General features: G+C 41.3%; 1 protein-coding gene across 2 annotated transcripts; it reads right to left on the bottom strand.

Annotated features, from left to right (window-relative positions):
* Window positions 1-2,794: 2,794 nt before the first annotated feature.
* On the bottom strand, window positions 2,795-13,137 carry LOC121545693 (ras-related protein Rap-1A). Of its 2 annotated transcripts, XM_041856445.2 has the most exons (9): window positions 13,002-13,137; window positions 9,976-10,122; window positions 6,278-6,366; window positions 5,228-5,296; window positions 5,087-5,143; window positions 4,848-4,988; window positions 4,077-4,220; window positions 3,775-3,890; window positions 2,795-3,522 (listed from the first exon to the last, which is right to left on the bottom strand). In XM_041856445.2, exons 3-8 carry the CDS (start codon window positions 6,332-6,334, stop codon window positions 3,804-3,806), a joined length of 555 nt encoding a protein of 184 aa, XP_041712379.1. In that variant the 5' UTR covers window positions 6,335-6,366; window positions 9,976-10,122; window positions 13,002-13,137; the 3' UTR covers window positions 2,795-3,522; window positions 3,775-3,803. The 2 variants fall into 2 exon arrangements, with proteins under 2 accessions (XP_041712379.1, XP_041712380.1); XM_041856446.2 differs by lacking the exon at window positions 9,976-10,122.
* Between the last annotated feature and the right edge of the window lie 6,455 nt (window positions 13,138-19,592).

Below are 19,592 nucleotides of genomic sequence, written 5' to 3'. Positions count from 1 at the left end.
ATTCCTGGTTTACCGAAGTTAAAACATCGCAAGCTGCTGTTCACTCGACCTGGAGTTTCTTGATGCTAAAATGCAGACCCCACTATATGCCGAGGGAATTCATATGCTACAAGCAAACACCAAGGCGGCACTCAGTGAACTTTACAAGATCATTAGCCAGCAAGAATCCTCTCACCCGGAAGCAGTCTTTATTGTCATGGGTGACTTTAACCAAGCCCGGCTAAAACAAATTTTCCCAACATGTATCCTGCCCCACAAAAGGATCCAGCGTGCTTGACCATGTATACAAAAACATCTGTGATGCGTACAAAGCCCCCACTACAGCCAATCAGATCACGTCTCTCTGTTCCTACTTCCCACTTGGGAGCCACCAACACAGAGAATAGTGAGGCGCTGGAGGAGACAGACTTAATGCTGCAGCATTGTTTTGAGAATACTGATTGGAAAATGTTTAAAGATTCATCCATCAACATTGAGGAATATACATCGTCAGTCACAGGCTTCATTCAAAAATGTGTTGATGTTGTACCCACAATAACAATCCGGACATACCCCAACCAAAAACCCTGGATGAATGGAGATATCTGTACAATGCTGAAAGGCCGTACTGCAGCATTTAATGTCAGCAGAATGAACTCCGATGACTCTGTGGCGCGTGATGCGTACAAGGCAAGCAGCTACGAGCCCCGCAACTCTGTTAGGGACTCAAAAATACAGACTCAAACTTGAATTGATGTTCGACAACTGAGACTTGCATCACATGTGGCAAGGACTACAGACTATCACAGACTACAAAGTCCTGTGTGGCTCAGTTGGTAGAGGTAAGTGAGGTAAGTGAACTGGCATTGTGGAATCATGACAACAACCTCTCCCTCAACGTCAGCAAACAAAGGAGTTGATAGTTGACTTCAGGGAACATGCCCCGATCCACATCAACGGGACTGCAGTAGAGAGAGTCACAAGTTTTAAAGTTCCTCGGCGTCCACGTCACCGAGAACTTGTCATGGACCAACAACACCACCACTCGCCAAGAGGGCGCAACAGCGTCTCTACTTCCTAAGGCAGCTGAAGAAATTCGGCATGCCGACCCGGGTCCTCTTCAAATATTACCGCTGTACCATCGAGAGCGTCCTGACCGGTTGCATCACGGCCTGGTACCGGAATTGCTCTGTCCATGAATGCAACGCCCTCCAGCGCGTGGTGAAGACGGCCAAGTACATCACTGGGACCATGCTCCCACCCATCCAGGAAATCTACTTAAAACGATGCCCAGGGAAGGCCCACAGCATCATCAAGGACCCCACACAGCTTTTCTCTCCCTTACCATCGGGGCAGACGGTATCGGAGCATGAGGTCTGATACCAACAGGCTCAGAGACAGTTTATCTACAAGCCATCAGACTGCTGAACACTTGAACTGGACACCTGCTCTGATTCTCCGAACTTAGCACACATGCACACACCCCCAGAGATACACACACACATACACACATCACAACTGGTGCTACCACTCTTAGTATACTGCTCAGTTTATACACTGCCCGCCATCCCCCTTCCCCAATACACTTGTAAATATTGGACTATAAATTGGATTACCGTTTATTGAAAAAGTATGGATTTCTGCTAACAAAGAAAGGCACGCAATCACAGAGGACAAACATAGGTAAGCGTTTCATAAGATTTTTGGGGGGGGCCGCGACTGAGAGACCCATGGGGCGGCACACAATTGTCCCAGCATCGTCCAGGGTAGGGGAGGGTTTGGCCGGCAGGGATGTCCTTGTCCCATCACGCTATAGCGACCCCTGTGGCGGGCCGGGCGCAGTGCACGCTGACTCGGTCGCCAGGTGTATGGTGTTTCCTCCGACACCTTGGTGCGGCTGGCTTCCGGGTTAAGAGGGCACTGTATCAAGAAGCAGTGCGGCTCGGAAACACACGACCTTCGCCTCTCCCGTGTCTGTGCGGGGGTTGCAGCGATGGGACAGGGACTGTAACTACTACCAATTGGATACCACGAAATTGGGGAGAGAAAGGGGGTAAAATATACACCAAAAAAAACACACAAAAAAAGTATTTGATGTAGTCGGAGCTTAATTCCACAAAGCCTGGTCTCTGCTCAACTCCATTGGTGGAGTTCATCAGCAACTTCCTTCACCATTGAGTTGAGTTTAGTCAGCTAGGTCTGATATTCTCGTGACACAGCCTCATAAGGCGAACCCTGTTGCCGTTGTGCAGCATTAACTGTGGCCTGTCTGCCTTTCCTCTCAGCAAGCCTGGCACACAGCTGCTGCCGCCCTACAGCTATCACACCCTGCGCCTCCCTGGGTGGTTCCTCATAAGCCAAGTAGTAGGCCTTTTGCTGTGGGCACATCTCACGAAACGCTGCTGCTGTTGCATTTCTCCAATTCCTGCAGATGAACATCTCGAGCTTGGCTGCTGCGTCGGTCATTTTCTAGGATAATCTTTCGGCTTTTAAATAATTTGAAATTAATTATAAAAAATATAAATCTAATCAGTCTAAATAATTTGCCTGAATTAGACGGAGGATGAACTGTGACAATCGGGGACAGCAGTTAGCGCATCAGTAACGATGCGACATGGCTGTATTTCAGAAAGGCAGGAAACTGTTCGGTTGAGGGCGGATTCCATGGAAATAGAACGAGCTGTCTCATTCTAATTCTATGCCAACAATCGTTTAATGTTCCCGCAACACACTAGAGATTCGCAACAGGCAAAATGTCTTCACAACTATTGATTATCATCATGTATAGAGAAATAAAAATGCATTGACAAAATAATGAAAATGTACGAAAATTTTATCATTCATAAAAGCTGGAAAATCCTTTGTGACAAGGTAACAAGACACAATATAGTTGGTTTAGTACAACATATTTTCAGTCTCAAGACACATAGAAATCAAGTCTCCTCATTTCCCCTATTCTATAAAACACAAATTTCCCACAGTTTCATTATGCAAAAAAACAACAAGAATTAGAATTTATTATGGGAAAGATGAGAGCCTTGCAGCTTCCCATATAAAACAAAGTCACTTACTAAATATGTTATTTCATGAATACAACTTCTTAAAAGTAGTAGGAGAAATAAAACATGGAAGTTGATGCATTACTGTTGACACAATTAGTGCAGATGGGTAAGGTAATGAAAAAGGCCAACATTTCCAATGATTTATTTTGCAAACATTTTGTCATTTGAAATGTGCCAAAGATCTGAAAATATTTGCAATCAAACAACCTAATTCATAAAATTCACAATAATATGCATGGTAGTCAGTTTTTTTGTTTTAAATTGTAATTTCCAAAACTGGGGAAAGGGAAAACTCTTCATCACAAGGCTGTCCCATTGACAAAATGAAAAAGAGAGAAAAAGGTGTGGATTTCTTAACCATTATTACAGTGGTGAAGAAGATAATTACTTTTCTGCTTTTGTCAAACGTCTCCATTCGTTATTGAAAGGGATTGAAATGCTGGCATGTTCCAACTGGGCACCAGTATTGTATTGCAGCTTCCTACAGGTAATAGAGACAGAGGACATGTTAGTTCACAGCTACTTTTGTATTCCTTGTGAGAGCAATTGCACATGGAATTCATGACTGTGAATCATGCGAGACAGTTTATTCTGATAGAAAGCAAATATATCAATGCAAGTACATTAGCTGGTGCCATACTCATGGGATTATGATAAAATTAAATACAAATGTAAATATCATAATACATACAGATTCCGTATCACCCATTGGATGCCATCTTGGCCCACTCACCTGGCTCAGAGCTGCTGTAAGTGGGAGCTTTAGAGCAGTGTGCAATTTGACTTCTTTGCCTTCTTCTTTTCTATGGGTGTTTTCCTATTGATCTGTCTGACCAGGTCATAGAAAATCTAAAGCAGACCAAAGGAGCGGGTAGTTAGAGATACATGAGCATTAACTGTCCGTTATAAGCGCCAGATAATCACACTTGTTTACTTGACGAGATGTATTTTCTTATTGGAATTCTTGTCAACTCCCGAGACGTAACATACATTCATTCAGTCCAGGTGACTGGAAGTGAAAGCAGTGGGGCTTACCTCATTAACGTTGATCTTTGATTTAGCGGAGGACTCTAGAAAGGCACAGTTGTTCCACTGTCTGGCCAGGTTCTGACCCTGCTCCTTGCCCACCACACGCTCATCCTCCAGGTCACACTTGTTGCCCACCAGGATCATGGGGACCTGATACGAAATAATGAGAAATAGACAGAAGACAATGAGAGACTATAGTGCTTTACTCTGTTGCTTTCCAAAGCAAAAATATTGTCTATATATGTCGCCATAATGTGACAACAAATCAATCATGTACTAACTCTGCATGTGGCAGAAATAAGAGCTGAAACTGGCAAACATCAGTCATGACATTTCTATCTCATTATTGCCATGTTCTGGGCGGCAGGTAGCTTAGTGGTTAAGAGCGTTGTGCCAGTAACCGAAAGGTCGCTGGTTCTAATCCCCGAGCCGACTAGGTGAAACATCTGTCGATGTGCCCTTGAGCAAGGCACTTAACCCTAATTGCTCCTGTAAGTCGCTCTGGATAAGAGCGTCTGCTAAATGACAAAAATGTAAATGTAAAATGTTCTCCCCACAGAGAATACCCTATTGAGAGATCCTATGGCTATCAGAGCAGTAGGATTACAAGACAAGAGCCAACAGACTCCTTTATTGAGAACACCATTAAAATTGCATACAAATCATAAACGTATCATAGTTATCATAACAGCTGCAATAAATGCATTGCCGATGAGGCCTAAGTGTTGGAAGCACGTCAATGACAGTGACTGAGCCCTAATAAGCTACAATACTCACATCCTCAGTGTCCTTTACTCGCAGGATCTGTTCCCGAAGGTCCTGTAGATCATTAAACGTGGACTGTGCCGTGATGGAGTATACAAGAGCGAAGCCTTGACCATTCTTCATGTACAAGTCCCTCATCGCTGTGAACTGCTCCTGTAGAACAGCAGAGGAAAGACTCCATGACATACTGGTCATATTTACTGTTAACACACAATCTGTCACCATGGCTAACTTGGACATGCTCTACCTACTGTTCCAGCTGTGTCAAGGATTTCAAGCATGCATTGCTGCCCATCCACTTCAACTTGCTGTGGGAGAGAGGGAGTCAAGTTTAGTAACATTTTGACATCAGTGGCGGCAATTGAAATCTTAGTAACTATAGGGCAGCATACCTTTCTGTAGGAGTCTTCTATTGTGGGGTCATATTTTTCCACAAAAATACCCTGTACAAATTGGACTGTCTGGAAGAGATTAAGCAAGGGGAGGAGAACATGAATGTAGAGAGTGACACATATATTCTCCAAATCAAAACGGCCACTCAATCAGGGCTCTAAATTAAACATTTTCATTGGTAGCACTGGTGCTCCTAACTTAAAGTTAAGAGCACCACATAACATTTAGGAGCACCAGAAAATAAGATGTTTTAATTGATTGAGATACAGCCTTTATTGGGCCTATATGACTTCTAGCTATTTTTGAAGCACATTTTGTACCCTAGCAACTAATCTGTTTCTAGGGTACAACATATGTTTATTATAAAAGTTAAAATGTTTATACAAATACCGGTCATTGAAATTACAAAGTAATTAGTGGAATATTAGGTTTGCTAACATTGTGTAAAACGCACTGTTTCCTAATGAGCTGCATTACATAGAAAATGGTATACTACCTCTTTAAGAATGTAAAATTTGTGTGTGATGACATGCAAATCTGTCATTCATTCATCGCTTTGATCATTGATCTCCTGAAAAAGCTATCCCTTTACCATTCTTTCTGTGCCCCCAAATGTTTGGATGCACTGGTAAAGTTACCAGCTTGTTAGCTTGCTAGCTAATGCAGTAACATGACGGAACAAGTTGTTAACGGCCCGCGACATGGTTTATGAATATAACATATGGCCCACCAATGGAGATGCATCCAACTGCAGCGCCAATGAGCAATAGAACGGAAAAAAACTTAGTGCCGGTAATATAGTCACAACTTTTGAACGGTTTGGCCACTCGGAAACAGCGGTACAGTAACGCTTAATCATTACAACAATTATTATCGGGCTGATTTTTTGTTCTAGGTGCACTGGTGCTCCCACATTTTTATTCCAAGTCACACAGCAAAATATTTAGTGGCATATGCGACCAAAATGGTCGCACTTTAAAGCCCTGCACTAAATGCACTTACACCCAGATTGACAATAACAGAAACCTAAGCATGGCGGTACTACTAACCAGTGCAGATTTGCCTACACCTCCTGAACCTAACACCACTAGCTTGTATTCACGCATGGTGGGGTTACTTCACTCGACAGCACAAACGTCTGTAAGAGATGAGACAAGAGAGAGAACATTGGTTAGGCCTACTTACGTCACTATTTATATAATTTTTACACATTGCCGGCCACAGATGAGGAGAACCCATTAACTCCCTTCAGTTTTCATCAGCTCTAGACGCAACATTGTGGGCGGTTCCCTCGGCTCGTCCATTATCTAACTACTTTAGTTATCATTTACATAGCCAAGCCTAAACATAACTGCCTTGTTGTGGTAATCCCCTTTGACAATACATATTCAGAAAATGAAACTCCCTTCCCTCTGCCAAAAGAATAATATATCTTTCTCACTCACTATCTTGGGCCATTTTCCCTTTTCAAAAGAAGGAAACAAATAGAGAGGAGCCAAGATAACCCAGAGATGTGTTCCTCCCTTATAAGATTACGCACTACATCTTTAACACTTAAGTGAGTGACAGTGAGCTGATGCTAATTGTCAAACAGCTTAGTCTCTATGGAGTCGGTAGGCAATAGCCATAGTGCCACAAATATCTTAATCTAATTAGCATGCATAGGAGAAGGCCATGTGGGGTGAGGCGTTGCCACCACTATCAGCTTGGCAAGGTGAGAAGTAGGGCTTGTTAAATTAGCACAACATTATAAAACTCATCAGTCAATCAGGTTTTTATGACTGTTGATATTACAAAGCTATCCAGTAATTGTTTCCTGTTCTGTCTTGGAGCCAGCCATGGAAACGTGAGGCACCTGCCAATATACACTTTTCTCTACAGAATATTATCCCCATGATACCTTTGTTTTACTTTTGTTTTGTCTGTATTCCAACGGGACCACGTTGGAAACAAGTGGAATCGCTTTAGCGTGTTATCATTGCATCTTTCCCCCAAAAAATATATTAATCTACATGTCTCTTTATGTCCAATAGGAATTACCACCAGGCACAGGCAAAAACTCCTTCATGAGAAAATACGTATTTTATGTGCTGTGCAGAGAAACAATCCAAACCCACTATCATTATCTAGCTTTGCAAACCCAACAAATTGCAAGCGGCAGCAGCATGACAAGTCTACAATGGAGAGATGGGTGGGATGTGGGATGTTACAAAGGTCCATTCAATCCTCAGGCCATTGCGATACACCCCCTCCTCTGTGAAAATGGTGTGCTTATAGAAAACAGAACAGAGATCAGAGTAAAAGGATGACCATTGCTCTTAAATAATGACTAGCCCCATTTTAGAAGCAGAAGTAGAACCCACAGCTGCAATAAGAATGCTAAAGAAAGTGTGTGCCACAAAGGTTTCAGAAAGGCATTTCACTTTTATCTGATGTGGCCATAGCCTTTAGTTGACTGATTACAGATGACACATCTGGAGTAGCGCTTAAGCAAATACAGTGAGCTCAAAGTATTGGGACAGTCATACATTTGTTGTTGTTTTGTCTCTGTACTCCAGCACTTTGGATTTGAAATGATACAATGACTATGGGGTTAAAGTGCAGACTGTCAGCTTTAATTTGAAGGTATTTTCATCCATATCGGGTGAACTGTTTAGAAATTGTACATAGTCCCCCCATTTTAGAGGACCAAAAGTATTGGGACAAATTCACTTATACGTGTATTAAAGTAGTAAAAAGTTAAGTATTTGGTCCCATATTCATAGCACGCAATGACTACATCAAGCTTGTGACTCTACAAATTTGTTGGATGCATTTGCTGTTTGTTTTGGTTTTGTTTCAGATTATTTTGTGCAAAATATAAACTAATGATAAATAATGTATTGTGTCATTTTGGAGTCACTTCTATTGTAAATAAGAATATAATAGGTTTCTAAACACTTCTACATTAATGTGGACACTACCATGATTACAGATAACCCTGAATGACTCGGGAATAATGATGAGTGAGAAAGTTAAATGCACAAATATCATAACCCCCCAAAAATGCTAGCCTCCCCTTTTATTGTAATGGTAAGAGGTTTGTTTGTCTTGGGGATATGATATTTGTGCATCTACCTTTAACCTGTCTCCTCTCATTCATCTACACTGATTGAAGTGGATTTAACAGGTGACATCAATAAGGGATCATAGCTTTCACTTGGATTCACCTGGTCATTTTGTCATTGAAAGAGCAGGTGTTCCTAATGTTTGTACACTCAGTGTAAGTGAATTTGTCCCAATAATTTTGGTCCCCTAAAATAGTGTGACTATGTACAAAATGTGCTGTAATTTCTAAACTTTTCACCCGATAGGGATGAAAATACCCTAAAATTAAAGGAGAAGTTATTTTTTACAACCAAATCTCTAGTTTGTATGTCAATGGCATTTTATAGAAGGGTCCAGACAAATGTATTGTGATTTCACGTTTTAGAGAAACTTACCACAAACAGCAAATCACTTCCTTATCCTCGTTGTGTAGTATGGGGGCCCCGAAAATAACATGAACAAAGGCTCCAAAATCACACAAATACATCATTTTAGAAACAGCAAAGCTCTCACTATAGTGATGCAGGTCTTTAAATGTTGTACACATGAAATTGTGTCAATCCTAACTTTATCCGCAACGTCATATTCCATTTTGTTGCGACTCGAGCGATACCTCTCCGTCCATTTTACAGGTAACTGACAAAATAAAGGAAACACTTGAGTAAAGGAGGGATACAAAGTATATTGAAAGCATGGGGTGCTTCCACACAGGAAGTTCCAGACACTTGTAGAATCTATGCCAAGGCACATTGAAGCTGCTCTGGCGGCCCAACACCCTATTAAGACACTATATGTTTATGTTTCCTTTATTTTGGCAGTTACCTGTAGCAGCAGGCTACACGGAAAATGGAACCGCTCCAGAAGGCTCGAGACGTGCAAAAGGGAATATAACATTGCGGACAAAGTCCAGAATGACACAACTGCATGTGTACAACATCTAAAGACCTGCATCACTATACAGAGTGCTTTGCCGTTTCTAAAAGGATGTTTTTTGGGTATGTTTCTTCAGGGCCCCCATACTACACAACGAGGATGAGGAAGTGATTTGCTGTTTGGGGTAAGTTTCTCTAAAACGTGAAATCACAAAAAATATGTCTGGACCCCTTTACAGTATAACATTCCATTTACACCAAAAATAGAGATTTGGTTGTAAAAAATAAAACTTATCCTTTAAAGCTGATAGTCTGCATTTTAACCTCATAGTCATTGTATCATTTCAAATCCAAACTGCTGGAGTACAGAGTCAAAACATCAACAAATTTGTCACTGTCCCAATACTTTTGGAGCTCACTGTAAATGCCTTTAGAACTTCACATGGTCAATTCCAATATAGAATTCCTGCAAAACACAGCTGATATGGAGAGTGTTTCCATGTTGACAGCACCTTGGCACATCCACCATGCCCACTGCACACCAGCACAGTGAGCACACTAGCCTCTTGATATGTTATAAGTCAGTGAGGGTTCAGACCCAGTATTCTCTTAACACAATAGGCAGCAGGCAACCTGACAGAAAATGTTTTAAGCCTACATATTCTTTTTTTTTTTTTTTTTTACTAATGCTCTGTGCGTGGTACATTCCCAGACAGCATAAAATAGCCTAGTTTCTGCACTGAAACTCATTTTATAGCAAAAACACCCACTCTAAGGACATAACCTACTGTGTTCAAGGCTGGAAGCGACAACTCCCCACTACATCTGGTGAGGGAAGGCTAGCAGTTCCCAGGACACACTGAAGTCTGTGGGCAGGTGTGGAGGCTGTGTTGGGAGCCAAAGGAGCTAGGCTACTCCAAAGAATCCCCACAAAACTAGGGAAAAGACAGAAGAAATATATAAATAGCATTTCACTTTCACTTTTTGTTAATAATCTTACGCCTGCACTTTGAGGGAGTTGGGAGTGGGACACATATTGCCAAACAGTAGGTGTACATTAGCCTGAGTCCTCTACTCATCAGTGAGTGCGTTTACACGCACACTAATAATTTGATATTAAACTGATTATGACAGAATGCAGAGTATGGCATTAGTCATGTAAACACCTTACTCTGCTTATCTTAATTGGCGTAAGGTCATAATCGAGGTAAGCATACGACGATTAAAACACATGGTTTTCTGAGCAATCTTTCAAATTATTTGGACAGCTTAATCGGCGTTCCAGCTGTGTATTTGATCTGCGCATGTGCCAGCGTGTGGTAGCGCAAGCCTCCCTCTTATGCGCGAGTGAAGTGAGTTCTGAAAAACTGAAAGTATGCATCATCTTATAAATAGTTTTCACATACAAACTTTATGTCAGAACTCCGAATCAAAAAGTATTTGCAAAAATAACATGGTCACTGTGTTAGAACTTATTTTGATTGGGGATTTTCTGCATTTATCAAAAGGCCCATCAGTAGCCTGATTTCAGATGTGTCCATGTAAACAGGATTATTAGAGAAATCGTTCTTCTTGCAAAGCTTGTAAATATTTTAAACAAACTATTACATTAACCTGACTATCCACAATAATCACATTATTGTGTGCATGCTACTGTGTTGTGTTGGGGAAGCTACTCTAAAATATAGTTTACCAAGCTACCAATTACTTCACACTGGAAGAAGTTAAGCTAGACTAAAGCTACCCTTAAGAAAAATATAGTTTACTTAACTAAAGTTACTTTGAAAAAGTAGTTCACTACATCCAAACTACTTTGTGAAAATGTATCATAAGTAAATCTGTAATGTCAGACTACAAATTGCAAGAACAAATCACTTTGGGGTCATATGTTAACAGAATGTGGAATTTAGCCTATTAAACCACAAAACAGTTTCAAGTGAGAATTAGGCAGGTCTGATGCCGAAAAAGGAAAGTATTGCCTACTTCACCCATATTTATTTTTGCAAAATAAAAAAAGTAGTGTAGTTCCAGTAGTGAAAACACTAGTGAAAACACTACCTAGATTTGAATTTAGTTCAACTACCACCAAGCTACTGTAAAATGTAATTCATTACTAGCTAGTTGAACTACTGTACATGTACAATGAATGTACAAAACATTAGGAACTCCTGCTCTTTCCATGACATACTGATCAGGTGAATGCTATGATCCCTTATGAAGTGGATTGTTAAATCCACTTCAATTAGTGTAGATAAAGGGGAGGAGACAGGTTAAAGAATGATTTTTAAGCCTTGAGACGGATTGTGTATGTGTGCCATTCAGAGGGTGAATGGGCAAGACAAAAGATGTACTGTCTGAATAAAGTGTCAAACCACCTAAAAAAAGTTGTTCACCCCCCCCCACAAATCTCAAAGTAACAAAGTCATTGAATTTTGAGTGTTCATTTAAATGTTCAAACCATTCTGAATACACCTGACCTGTTCATAGTCCTAAGCCATGTCAAAATACATAGAATTGCAGGAAACTAGCTTCAAAAGTATCTCCCCCAGACTCCCATCTAAGGTAAAATCTCACTCCAAACTTTCTTCAAAAGTTGCCAGCCCTGCACCTGTGTGTAATGGAAGGAGGCCACCAGAAAAGTGTTGTCAATGAAAAATACTGTCTGACCCAACTGTGATGAAGCAGGTTAAAACTGTGTACAGTAAGTGTGTATTTTGCATTTGAGAATCGATTCACGTTTAGATGGAGTAATTTTGCTCTGAAAATAACATGCTAGGACCTTGGACCTAAAGGAGCAACGGTAAAGTTAGGCTCCTTTAAGAGTACATATTGGGCTACACTCAGTCATGAACTTGACAGAAATATGGGAATTACTTGTATTGCACATGGGTGTGCTCTCCTGAATGTCAAGTCACGAGTCAAATCTTTTAATTCTCAAAAGTCAACACTAGACACCCTTGCTTACATAACTAGTTCGCTAAATGCAACACAAATGTGCGAATCTCAATCTATCCATCTAGCTCAGCGTTTCACGAACTCGCCGGTCCTCGAGCTCGGGACCCCATCAAGGGGTGTACGTTTTGATTTTTGCCCCAACACTACAATGCGGATTCAAATGATCAAAGCTTGATGATTCGTTGATTATTTCAATCAGCTGTGTAGTGTTACGTAGGTCAAAAACCAAAACGTGCACCGAGTTTGGGAAACCCTGACTAGTTGGCTAACTAGCTAGCTATAGCTAATAGGAAACAGTAGCTAACTTGCAACTAACGTAGCTAGCTAGCTAACGTTTAACATTAGTTACACTGTGTCTGACATCACTTCGACAAAAGTAAGAAAGTTTCAGTGTAACGTTAAAACTTACTAAGAGGAAGGGATCAGGGCTACCTAGCCAGCCAAGTTACCATTTAGATAGTTGGCGAAGTTGGCTAGCTACGCTAAGTGAACGTCCCCCCGTACAGTTGCCACCCTGGTCCGATTCAAAGTTATATCTAACAACTATGTAGCGTAGCTAGGTGAGCCAACTGGGTAGTGCCTGGCTAACTTCTTAATAGTTAGTCAATCAACGTCCAACTAGCCAAAATGGCTAGCTAACTGAGGCGTGTGAACCACTGGTGTTAACTAGCTACAGCCAACTCCCTTCGGCTTGTTATGTTAGCTAGCTGCTTAGCTAACGTTAGCCTCCCTTAGACTTTCCATCCGGCCTAGTCCTACTTGGCCATCTGACACGTTTAACATTTTCACGACCTATATACATGTTCGAGTATTGATTATCCCCAAACTGTTGCTATGACCAGAGATAATAGTTACTCACCGTCTTTTGGTCTCCCCGCCGCCTCACTGGAGTAGCTGACTTCAATGAACCTCCGCGAACGTCAATCCCTAGCTAGCTAACCTCTCCCACCATAAATGGCAACGGACGGTGGCACGAGCTACTGTAGTTTCAAGGCGGCCTGGTTATTCACAATGTTGTAGTCCATAAAACCATAATGGATCATCTGAATATGTTGGCAACCATGCACACACTGAAAGTGCAAATATGATTAAATAAGATATTACAAGTTTATTTCTATGGTCTTCACATTATAAACTGAGGACTGACAAAAACTATAAAGTAGGCCTACTGCCATACAAAGCTGTTTGGATAATGTGGGCATGCAGAATACTGTCATGTGTGCAATTAGAAAGCATACTTTCCACTAGAGTACCCAGAAATAAGCCATCTCTACTTTTTCAAACATATCAGAGGAAACGGTCAAACAGCTGCAAGGAAACAGCAAGGGTCTTCAAATTCAAGCCCCCCCCCCCCCCCACACACACACATAACAGCAATATTTATTGCCAACCCAAAGCTTCTAGATACTGTACGTACACTATCAACATCTTGGCAGTGTTGTGAGAATGCCCTCTATAGACTAAAGACTTGTGACCCTCACTGAGGCCTTTGTTACTTTAGTGTCAGGAGGGAGTAGAGAGCATTGTCATCCATTTTCAGTGGGGGTTCCCCAAAATGTACGGTGCAGTACAAGTCACTGTCTTCCTGGGGAAGAATGTTGGAGCTGTACATAATTATCTCATCATACACATGACAAGTGTCCTCTTCACCCTGAGAGAGAGGAAGAGAACAAGAGAGAGAGGGGATTGGGTAGAGTTTATTTGTTGACCGAGTTAGTGCAGAATGACTGCTGTCTGATGAGGACATGCAAAATCTTATTCAAACTATGATATAAAGCATAAACAAAGATCCAATTCACCTGTGCAATGTCTACAGGATCTGATACTTTAGATGATGGAAATGCTGAGGGACACAAATTAGAGGCTTCAACATATCATAAACAAATAAATAATATTATCGTAACTGCATTATATGTAGGTAGGATATCAAAGAGAGGGAACTTGGTCATACTCAGTGAGCGCGACATTGATCGCTTTCTGAGAAGTACACCAAGTGCAACCACAGTGCAACACATTGACAGTCCGACAGCTCCAACAACAACATGGACACTTACAAAACCTAAATGAAAGAGTGAGAATAATTAAACAAAATCTCAATCAAACCCGTTTCCAGTGTTTTTGGAACAAAATAGAGTAGCTTAAAGTTAAATTACCTGTGCTATCAATCAGAATTGACGAGGATGTTGGCGTGACATCCCAATCTGCAACAGGTAACTTTTTGTATGGCACCATTAACGTGACAAAACAAAATTACACAGAAGATAAATGGAAGATTTATTAGAATAAGAAAATAATTGTACAATAGGAGCTTCTTAGGAGCTTATATTTTAAGCTATTTAAAGTTAAATCAACCTGTGTAAAAGTGGGGACCTCTGGGGACACATATCTGTGAGTTTCAGTGGTGTCCTTCCCATCGTGTGTAGACAGTGAAGTGACCAATGGAGCTGTGGGTAGAAATAGTAGATGATAGACCGAGTATGATTTTTGTGCATTCAAAGACAATCAAATGGGATCAAAACAAAACAATATGCATACCTTTACTCACAGAGACATCTACTTTTGTTAAAACATCTCTTCCCCACCGATCAAGTCCACAATAGTAAAGTCCAGAGTCCTGTAATTCCAGGTTTTTGATGGTGGCAATGAAAGTACGTCCATGGACATTGTCATACACAGAAAATCTTCCTACTGAGACAAATGTGTCAGCTTTCACACTTCTGATGAGAATGTCACTGTAGGAACAGGGGTGGCGACACAAATATTTGGGTTTATATTGATATCCATCTGGATATGAACACTTAATGTCTAAAGATCCACCTTCATATCCATGCTCTCCAATTTTGCTCCTTTTTGCGTAACAGCTTAAAACTTGATAAAAGAGAAACCAATGTTATTTTTTATCATAATAAAAAAGAATCGTTGAATGTGAAATAAACAATAAAAACTTTGTAGAATTGTTTGGCAGACGTTTATTCAATACAATTTGCAGTATGCAGTGGTCTCTTTCGCAAATAAGATAATCAACAACAAAAATTGTCTGCAATTGTAATCAACAACAACAAACCAACAACAACAAAAATGGTCTGTGTTAAACTCACCTGGCAAGTAAAGGAGAATCATCAGATAGAGTTTCATGTTTTTATTTTTTAAACTTATTTCACCACAGATAAACGTGAGAACAGATTATTTTCTCCCAAATGCTCCTACTGTCACCATATCAGTCTCCATCCAGCAGCATCATTTGAAGTGGCTCAGGGCTGTTTTTGTCTTATTACAGGAAGTGAAAAATATAAACTGATTGCAACATTTCAGGAAGGAAGTGCTACAGACAAGTGCTACTTTTGTTAAATCAAAAGCCTATGAGGCAGACGGAGACATTGAGGACAGATGGAATATCCCACAATTGTTAATCTGGAGGAATTAAATGACCTGGTTATTAGCTATTGGATGCATTCTGCACTTGAATACATCAGGTAACACCTGTGGACTAACATGTCAACCTCAGTGCTTTACTGTCCTCTACTAGTAGTTAAAAATCTTGTCTTGGTATATTTTCATGACATAAAACATCTATGATACAGTGGGGAAAAAAAGTATTTAGTCAGCCACCTATTGTGCAAGTTCTCCCACTTAAAAAGAGAGAGAGGCCTGTAATTTTCATCATAGGTACACGTCAACTATGACAGACAAATTGAGAAAACAAAATCCAGAAAATCACATTGTAGGATTTTGTATGAATTTATTTGCAAATTATGGTGGAAAATAAGTATTTGGTCACCTACAAACAAGCAAGATTTCTGGCTCTCACAGACCTGTAACTTCTTCTTTAAGAGTCTCCTCTGTCCTCCACTCGTTACCTGTATTAATGGTTGTCGACACCTGTCCACAACCTCAAACAGTCACACTCCAAACTCCACTATTGCCAAGACCAAAGAGCTGTCAAAGGACACCAGAAACAAAATTGTAGACCTGCACCAGGCTGGGAAGACTGAATCTGCAATAGGTAAGCAGCTTGGTTTGAAGAAATCAACTGTGGGAGCAATTATTAGGAAATGGAAGACATACAAGACCACTGATAATCTCCCTCGATCTGGGGCTCCACGCAAGATCTCACCCCGTGGGGTCAAAATGATCACAAGAACGGTGAGCAAAAATCCCAGAACCACACGGGGGGACCTAGTGAATGACCTGCAGAGAGCTGGGACCAAAGTAACAAAGCCTACCATCAGTAACACACTACGCCGCCAGGGACTCAAATCCTGCAGTGCCAGACGTGTCCCCCTGCTTAAGCCAGTACATGTCCAGGCCCGTCTGAAGTTTGCTAGAGTGCATTTGGATGATCCAGAAGAGGATTGGGAGAATGTCATATGGTCAGATGAAACCAAAATAGAACTTTTTGGTAAAAACTCAACTCGTCGTGTTTGGAGGACAAAGAATGCTGAGTTGCATCCTAAGAACACCATACCTACTGTGAAGCATGGGGGTGGAAACATCATGCTTTGGGGCTGTTTTTCTGCAAAGGGACCAGGACGACTGATCCGTGTAAAGGAAAGAATGAATGGGGCCATGTATCGTGAGATTTTGAGTGAAAACCTCCTTCCATCAGCAAGGGCATTGAAGATGAAACGTGGCTGGGTCTTTCAGCATGACAATGATCCCAAACACAACGCCCGGGCAACGAAGGAGTGGCTTCGTAAGAAGCATTTCAAGGTCCTGGAGTGGCCTAGCCAGTCTCCAGATCTCAACCCCATAGAAAATCTTTGGAGGGGAGTTGAAAGTCCGTGTTGCCCAGCGACAGCTCCAAAACATCACTGCTCTAGAGGAGATCTGCATGGAGGAATGGGCCAAAATACCAGCAACAGTGTGTGAAAACCTTGTGAAGACATACAGAAAACGTTTGACCTGTGTCATTGCCAACAAAGGGTATATAACAAAGTATTGAGAAACTTTTGTTATTGACCAAATACTTATTTTCCACCATAATTTGCAAATAAATTCATAAAAAATCCTACAATGTGATTTTCTGGATTTTTTTTCTTCTCATTTTGTCTGTCATAGTTGACGTGTACCTATGATGAAAATTACAGGCCTCTCTCATCTTTTTAAGTGGGAGAACTTGCACAATTGGTGGCTGACTAAATACATTTTTTCCCCCACTGTACAGTATGTACCCCTCATGAGTGAATTCTAAACAACACAACATTCTCAAAAGCATTCTCAAAATATATTCCCTCCCTCTCAGAACACAATCCATCACAGTGAAATGTTTGCAAAGGTCAAGGGATCTCCTGCCAGCTATAGGGAAGTTCCTCATACTTTCATGTTGTAAGCAACTGGCATCCCTATGCACAACTAAGATATTGACTGCTATTATATTACACATTGACCAGATTAAGAACCTACACACACTTAATTTAGCTGTACTGAACAAAAATATAAATGCAACATGTAAAGTGTTGGTCTAATGTTTCATGAGCTGAAATAAAAGATCCCAGAAATTGTTACATATGCACAAAAAGCTTATTTCTCTCAAATGTTGTGCACAAATTTGTTTATATCCCTGTTAGTGAGCATTTCTCCTTTGCCAAGATAATCATCCACCTTACAGATGTGGCATATCACGAAGCTGATTAAACAACATGATAATTACACAGGTGCACCTTGTGCTGGGGACAATAAAAGGACACTCTAAAATGTGCAGTTTTGTCACACAACACAATGCCACATATGTCTCAAGTTTTGAGGGAGCGTGCAATTGGCATGCTGACTGCAGGAATGTCCACCAAAGCTGTTGCTAGAGAATGTAATGTTAATTTCTCTACCTTAAGCCTCCTCCAACGTCATTTTAGAGAATTTGGCAGTACGTCCAACCATCCTCACAACCGCAGACCACGTGTAACCACGCCAGCCCAGGACCTCCAGATCCGGCTTCTTCACCTACAGGATCATGTGAGACCAGCCACCCGCACAGCTGATGAAACTGAGGAGTATTTCTGTCTGTAATAAAGCCCTTTTGTGTGGAAAACTCATTCTGATTGGATGGGCCTGGCTCCCCCATGGCTGCACTCCTTCCCAGTCATGTGAAATTTTAGATTAGGGCCTATTGAATTTATTTCAATTGACTGATTTCCTTATATGAACTGTAACTCAGTAAAATCGTTGAAATTGTTGCATGTTGGGCCTCCCGAGTGGCGCAGCAGTCTAAGGCACTGCATTGCAGTGGTTAAGGCGTCACTACAGACCCGTGTTCGATCCTCAGGCTGTGTCACAGCCGGCCATGACTGGGAGACCCATGAGGCTGTGCACAATTGGCCCAGCGTCGTCCGGGTTAGGGGAGGGTTTGGCCGGCCAGGATTTCCTATAGCAACTCCTTGTGGCAGGCCGGGCACCTGCAAGCTGACCTCGGTCGCCAGCTGGACAGTGTTTCCTCCAACACATTGGTGCGGCTGGCTTCCGGGTTAAGCGAGCAGTGTATCAAGAAGCAGTGCGGCTTGGCAGGGTCGTGTTTCGGAGGACGCATGGCTCTCGACCTTCGCCTCTCCCGAGTCCGTAGGAGATTTGCAGCGATGGGACAAGACTAACTACCAATTGGATATCACGAAAAAGGGGTACAAGTTTTATTTATTTTGTAATTAGAAGAAATTGTTGCATTTATGATTTTTTCAGTATATAATATCCTTTGATCGTGACACTGGATAATTGTCTTTAAAAAAAAACATCAAACCAATATCCTTGTTCATTGCTCTTATGGGTACTTAACTGTCTAAAAATACAAACTATATGGTGACTTGCAATGTGTAAGCCTTTCCTTCCAGTTGTTCCCCTTTTTACTTTTCTGTTTCTGCCATACAACTCCCCCATTCTCCCCACCTCTTAGCTGGACAAAGCCTCACATGAAAGAGCAGGACATCCAACTGGCCATCATCCAGTAATTAAAAAGAACAGAGGAATTATTCTTACATCATACTGTATCTTCAATGCAATGACCAAATATGGGCATCTCAGGAGAAAAGGAGGGAGAGATTCAACTGAGGGAGACTGAAGTCAGCAGTTAGTGTAGCCTAATGGGGCTTCACCAACACCACCTTCTGGCTCACAGTACCAACTGCATCAGATATCTCTCCATATCTCAGCAGCAACAACAGAAGCAGGGCTTCACCCCAGTCTACTACTGTAAGACAAATGCAGTTCTGTTTCTGTATCAAGTCCAACCTCTTCTTCCTGTGATCTCCTGCCCGTTACTCAAGCAGCTTCGGAACATCAACCTGCAAGAGATTTAGATTTGATTTATTCACCAATATTCTTCCTGACTGTAATTTCAAGGGAAATGCTGGCTTTATATATATATATATATATATATATTGTGACGTCACGAGAGGCTACACAGCTTTCAGCGGGATTGCTCAAGTAGTGCAAGGAGACAAGGTTCAAACAAAACAAGGATTTTATT

This window comes from Coregonus clupeaformis, chromosome 30, assembly GCF_020615455.1.
Source record: "Coregonus clupeaformis isolate EN_2021a chromosome 30, ASM2061545v1, whole genome shotgun sequence".
Classification (NCBI taxonomy): domain Eukaryota; kingdom Metazoa; phylum Chordata; class Actinopteri; order Salmoniformes; family Salmonidae; genus Coregonus; species Coregonus clupeaformis.
This window is presented reverse-complemented; position numbering and strand designations above follow the sequence as displayed.

What these genes read in the sequence shown, in the direction of transcription:
- LOC121545693 (XM_041856445.2), bottom strand. Translation starts at nt 6,334, where the DNA reads ATGCGTGAATACAAGCTAGTGGTGTTAGGTTCAGGAGGTGTAGGCAAA. An exon ending in TCCTTGACACAGCTGGAACA is followed by an intron (nt 4,989 to 5,086) that starts GTAGGTAGAGCA and finishes GCTGTTCTACAG; the next exon opens with GAGCAGTTCACAGCGATGAG. An exon ending in CAAAGATCAACGTTAATGAG is followed by an intron (nt 3,891 to 4,076) that starts GTAAGCCCCACT and finishes GGTCTGCTTTAG; the next exon opens with ATTTTCTATGACCTGGTCAG.